This window comes from Rutidosis leptorrhynchoides, chromosome 1, assembly GCF_046630445.1.
Source record: "Rutidosis leptorrhynchoides isolate AG116_Rl617_1_P2 chromosome 1, CSIRO_AGI_Rlap_v1, whole genome shotgun sequence".
NCBI lineage: Eukaryota > Viridiplantae > Streptophyta > Magnoliopsida > Asterales > Asteraceae > Rutidosis > Rutidosis leptorrhynchoides.
This window is the reverse complement of record NC_092333.1, coordinates 154,965,845-154,972,172: the sequence shown is the minus strand read 5'-3', so window position 1 is coordinate 154,972,172 and position 6,328 is coordinate 154,965,845. Positions and strand designations below refer to the sequence as shown.

General features: G+C 31.7%; 2 protein-coding genes across 2 annotated transcripts; both read right to left on the bottom strand.

Annotated features, from left to right (window-relative positions):
- Nucleotides 1-2,111: 2,111 nt before the first annotated feature.
- Nucleotides 2,112-2,921, bottom strand: LOC139890421 (uncharacterized). Its single transcript, XM_071873304.1, has one exon. The coding sequence runs from the start codon at nucleotides 2,919-2,921 to the stop codon at nucleotides 2,112-2,114; it is 810 nt and encodes a 269-aa protein (XP_071729405.1).
- Nucleotides 2,922-2,941: 20 nt separating this feature from the next.
- LOC139890413 (uncharacterized) lies at nucleotides 2,942-4,470 on the bottom strand. Its single transcript, XM_071873299.1, has 2 exons — nucleotides 3,550-4,470; nucleotides 2,942-3,325 (listed from the first exon to the last, which is right to left on the bottom strand). Exons 1-2 carry the CDS (start codon nucleotides 4,468-4,470, stop codon nucleotides 2,942-2,944), a joined length of 1,305 nt encoding a protein of 434 aa, XP_071729400.1.
- Between the last annotated feature and the right edge of the window lie 1,858 nt (nucleotides 4,471-6,328).

The window sequence follows — 6,328 nt, the reverse complement described above, 5'->3', positions numbered from 1 at the left end:
CCTGCATGTATTCTCATCCCAAAAATATTAGATTTTAAAAGTGGGACTATAACTCACTTTCACAGATATTTCCTTCCTCGGAAATAAGACTTGGCCACGGATCGATTCACGAACCTATACAAATATGTACATATATATCAAAGTATGAACAAAATATAATTACAACCATTTTTATTATGTTTTAAAGATTTGAGTGTATTAAGTCAGTTGTCCTCGTTAATAACCTACAACTAGTTGTCCACAGTTAGATGTACAGAAATAAATCGATATATATTATCTTGAATCAATCCACGACCCAGTGTATACACGTCTCAGGCTAGATCACAACTCAAAGTATATATATTTTTGGAATCAACCTCAACCCTGTATAGCTAACTCCAACATTACTGCATATAGAGTGTCTATGGTTGTTCCAAATAATATATATACATGGGTCGATATGATATGTCAAAACATTTGCATACGTGTCTATGGTATCCCAAGATTACATAATATATTAGAATACATGTATAATACAATATAAGTTAGCTAGGATATGATTTGTATAGATTTGTTAAACATTTCCCGTAGCTAAAAAGATCAAAAATATCCAATCTTGTTTTACCCATAACTTCTTCATTTTAAATCCGTTTTGAGTGAATCAAATTGATATGGTTTCATATTGAACTCTAATTTAAGAATCCAAACATAAAAAGCATAGGTTTATAGTCAGAAATTTAAGTTACATGTCAATTACTAAAGAGGTAGTCATTTCCGTCGAAAGAACGACATCTTGATGACCATTTTGAAAAACATACTTTCACTTTGAGTTTAACCAAGATTTTTGGATATAGTTTCATGTTCATATGAAAAATCATTTTCCCAGAAGAACAACTTTTAAATCAAAGTTTATCATAGTTTTTAATTATCCAAACCAAAACAGCCCCCGGTTTCACTACGACGGCGTATATCCGATTTTATGGTGTTCATCGTGTTTTCAGGTTTTAAATCATTAAGTTAGCATATCATATAGATATAGAACATGTGTTTAGTTGATTTTAAAATTCAAGTTAGAAGGATTAACTTTTGTTTGCAAAAAAGTTTAGAATTAACTAAACTATGTTCTAGTGATTACAAGTTTAAACCTTCGAATAAGATAGCTTTATATGTATGAATCGAACGATGTTATGAACATCATTACTACCTCAAGTTTTCTGGATAAAACTACTGGAAATGAGAAAAATGGATCTAGCTTCAAAGGATCCTTGGATGGCTTGAAAGTTCTTGAAGCAGAATCATGACACGAAAACAGTTCAAGTAAGATTTTCACTCGAAATAAGATTGTTATAGTTGTAGAAATTGAATCAAAGTTTGAATATGAATATTACCTTGAATTAGAAAGATAACCTACTGTAAATAACAAAGGTTCATTGGTCTTAGATGATTACTTGGAATGGATTAGAAAGCTTGGAAGTAGACTTGTAAACTTGGAAGTATTCTTGATTTTTATGAAACTATACCTATGAAATTTATGAAGAACACTTAGAACTTGAAGTTGAAACTTGAGAGAAATCAATTAGATGAAGAAAATTGAAGAATGAAAGTGTTTGTAGGTGTTTTTGGTAATTGGTATATGGATTAGATATAAAGGATATGTAATTTTGTTTTCATGTAAATAAGTCATGAATGATTACTAATATTTTTGTAATTTTATGAGATATTTCATGTTAGTTGCCAAATGATGGTTCCCACATGTGTTAGGTGACTCACATGGGCTGCTAAGAACTGATCATTGGAGTGTATATACCAATAGTACCAGAGGCGGAGCCAGGATTTAGTGATAAGGGGGCTTACTCAATAATGGAGTAAATACAAAAAAAAAAAAAAAAGCAGTAACAAATCGTAACAAAATATGTTTTGAAAACAGTGTAAATAAACATAACCATTTCTAAATAAAAGTAACATATGATTCAAAGCTATACATAAATTTATCGAAAATAATCTGAAAAATAAAAAAAAATGCACGCGCTGACCATTTTTCTTGAGGTAACCTGTCAATAGTAGTTAAGTTGTTACCTTAGTTAAAATGCCAATAAAAGATATAGCAAAATGTGAGATTTAAAAAATTGTACCTAATGTGGTAGAAGTTGTACGCGTCTACGCTTGTTGACAGCAAAAGCATCAGTTATCTCATCCGAAGTAAATGAATAGGCAATTTCCCTTTCAATGTAAAGAATCAAACAACTTTTAAGATAATCATCACCTATGCTACAACGAAGTCTCGTTTTCATAATCTTCATTGCTGAAAAAGCTCTTTCACTTGTTACTGTTGAAACTGGAAGAGTTAATACAAGACGAATCAATCTATCAAGCATTGTATACACTTTTACTCTCCCAGTTTCTTGTAGGCCTCTACATAACTCTGCAATCGTTTGAACATTTTTTAACTGTGGATCATTAGGAAAATCTAGCTCATAATGTTGCAACTCAGATTTCAGCTGAATATTTTCTTGCTCTGTAAAGTCCAAAGGATAGAATTTCTTTCCTAAACTACAAATATCAGCTTTATTGAATGGATCTTTTGGGTTTAGAGCAACACTTAGTCGAAGAAGTTCCGTCACAGACTCATTAAATCTAGAGTTCAACTCTTGCAACTGACTATCAATAGCAGCAAAGAATACGTCAACTCGATAATGATGTTCAACAGTCACATTGTCTTTTTCCGAAAGAGACCGGATAATGTCTTTGTAAGATTGACTCATTTCGGGAACTTGGATGTTATTATTCTCACAAAAGGAAACAACTTTAACGAAAAGTGATTGCCATCCTTCATCTCTTAGATTTTGAATCAAACTCTTAGTAGTGGAAACCAAAGATAAAGCATTGACGATATCTTGAGATTTGCGTTGCAAAGCTTGATAAAGCTTATCGGTTTTCTTCATTATTTTTTTCATCAAACGCATCAAAAAACAAAATCAAATGATAATAAGTGTGTGAGAGCAAAAGAAGCATCACCTTTTTGAGAAGAAGTAGATCCGTTAATAGCAATGTCACGTAGTACTACAATGGCGGAACCATATAATCTCAACAAGCTACGTATTGATCGATAGTGTGAACTCCATCTTGTATCTCCGGGTCTTTGCAAACTTTGGATTTGATTTACGCCTTTACCAGTCTCAAGTTCTCCAGTTTCGGCCAACAGTGAAATTTCATAAATTTGAGCATCTTGTAATTGATCGTGACGCTTGGAAGAAGAATCAATGACATTAATTATAAAGTTCAAAATCTTAAAAAATTTATGCACCTCGACTACCTCTTTAGATGCTGCAACCAAAGCTAATTGCAACTGATGAGCAAAACAATGTATATAATACGCGTAAGGGCATTCTTTTAATATTAAAGCTTGTAATCCTTTCCATTCCCCGCGCATATTACTAGCCCCATCATAACCTTGACCTCGTATATCTTGAAAATCAAGTTTATGAAAAGAAAGAGATGACAAGATTTCATTTTTAATGTCAATGCGGTAGTATCTTTGACATGAACCAAGTCTAAAAATCTTTCTTTTACATGCCCATCTCGATCAACAAATCTCACAACAATTGCCATTTGCTCTTTCTTAGATTCATCACGTGACTCATCAATGATCAAACAAAATTTTGCATTCCCGATTTCATCTCGAATTGACTGTTGAACATTTCTAGCAAAAATATGCAAAATTTCTTTTTGCACATCAGGTAAAGTATATTGGGCATTTTGTGGAGCATTATCTAAAACAACATTCTCAACTTCCTTGTTGTAAGAAGAAATAAACTTTAGCAATTCTAAAAAGTTTCCCCGATTTATTGAACTAGGCCTCTCATCATGGCCCCTAAGAGCACAAGCTTGCATCGTGAGCCATTTTATTATCTCAACAGAAGTTTTGACTCGCAATCTATTGTCCTTAATCTCTTGCGCTGTTTGTTTTTCTATCACATTTTCTATATGACAAACCGGGTTTCTAAAATCCTCATAACATTTCACAGAAAAATTATGAGCAGAAGCCGGAGATGTACCTTCATGTTTAAAGAATGCACAATCTTTACCACAATTAATCTTTTTCCATTTATTGAACCCCTTTGTAGTAAATCTATCTGAACCAGCTCGTCCAATAGGTTTCTTATTAAATAGATAACATGGAAAACAATACGCAGCATCTTTTTCTAGAGAATATTCTAACCACCAAAATCTACCAAACCAAGCTGCTTGAAAGCTTCGATTACCCTTTGAACCACTAGCACTTAGAGGATAGTTCGATCTGTGAATTTGATAAGGTCCCAGTCTAATATATTCTCGTATAATCTCATCATGTTGGTTACTTGGATATTCTACTATTGAAGGTCGTAGCCCAGGATCCCTAATTAATGAATCTAACTTAAACTCTCTAGAGTTTGTTTTGTCATTCTTTTCAACATTAATTGGAGGAGACTCTTCCATATTATCATCATTCATTTGTGGTTGTGCTTCATTAACATCTTTCACAACATTATTTACTTTTTCTTGTGATTATTGATCATTGGCAGCACTAGTTGTTCGCGAGAAAAAATGAAGAATAGTTTTTTTTGGACTCATAATTAACCTAAAATCATATCAATAGCACAATAAAAATTGGGGCTAAATCTATTACAAGCACAATATAAAAATTCTTAATCGTTATACAACAATAATTAAAAAGAAAAGAATTTAGAACTTACAATTTACGAAGAAGTTGTTTGCAAGTTGCAAGATTAAAAATCGATTATCAATGGACGGCTACTGGCGAGTGGCTGGAACTACTTTTTTTTTATTTATTTTAAAATTAGCATGACTTATTTTAACTATCAACATAATACTTCCGACTTCTTTTTTAATTTAAGTATGTTGGGCACTTGGGCTTATGAGCCCATCTAATATAAGCAGATTTATTTTAAAAAATTAACATGGATTGAGGGTGGCAAATTGTTAAATGGGCTACAAAATATACTATATAGATCAAAGACTTGGGCCTATTGGGGGTGGCTCAATACCCCCTGCCCTCCTCTATCTCCACCATTGAATAGTATATATATCTAAAAGCTGTGTATTGTACGAGTACGAATACGGGTGCATACGAGTAGAATTGTTGATGAAACTGAACGAGGATGTAATTGTAAGCATTTTTGTTAAGTAGAAGTACTTTGATATGTGTCTTGATGTCTTTAAAAAGTGTAAGAATACATATCAAAACACAACATGTATATACATTCTAATGGAGTCGTTAAGTCTTCGTTAGTCGTTACATGTAAGTGTTGTTTTGAAACCTTTAAGTTAACGATCTCAATTAATGTTGTTAACCCAATGTTTATTATATCAAATGAGATGTTAAATTATTATATTATCATGATATTATGATGTATGAATATCTCTTAATATGATATATACATTAAAATACCGTTACAACGATAATCGTTACATATAAGTCTAGTTTCGTAATTCTTGAGTTAGTAGTCTTGTTTTTACATATGTAGTTCATTGTTAACACACTTAATGATATATTTAAATATCATTTTATCATGTTAAATATAGTGTATCAATATCTTAATATGATACATATATATTTAGTAGACGTTATCATAACGATAATCGTTATATATATTATTTCGAGTTTCTTAACTTAGTAATCTCATTTCTTATGTATATCACACATTGTTAATATACTTAGTGAGATACTTACTCATCATAATCTCATGTCAACCATATATATATGTCTATATATACCACAACATGTAGTTTTTACAATTTTGTAACGTTCGTGAATAGCCGGTCAACTTGGGTGATCAATTGTCTATATGAAACTTATTTCATTTAATCAAGTCTTAACAAGTTTGATTGCTTAATACGTTGGAAACATTTAGTCACGTAAATATCAATCTCAATTAATATATATAAACATAGAAAAGTTCGGGTCACTACAAACAACATTTAACAAGATCGTTAACCTAAAGGTTTCAAAACAACATTTACATGTAACGACTAACGATGACTTAACGACTCAGTTAAAATGTATATACATGTAGTGTTTTAATATGTATTCATACACTTTTGAAAGACTTCAAGACACTTATCAAAATACTTCTACTTAACAAAAATGCTTACAATTACATCCTCGTTCAGTTTCATCAACAATTCTACTCGTATGCACCCGTATTCGTACTCATACAATACACAGCTTTTAGATGTATGTACTATTGGTATATACACTCCAATGATCGGCTATTAGCAGCCCATGTGAGTCACCTAACACATGTGGGAACCATCATTTGGCAACTAGCATGAAATATCTCATAAAATT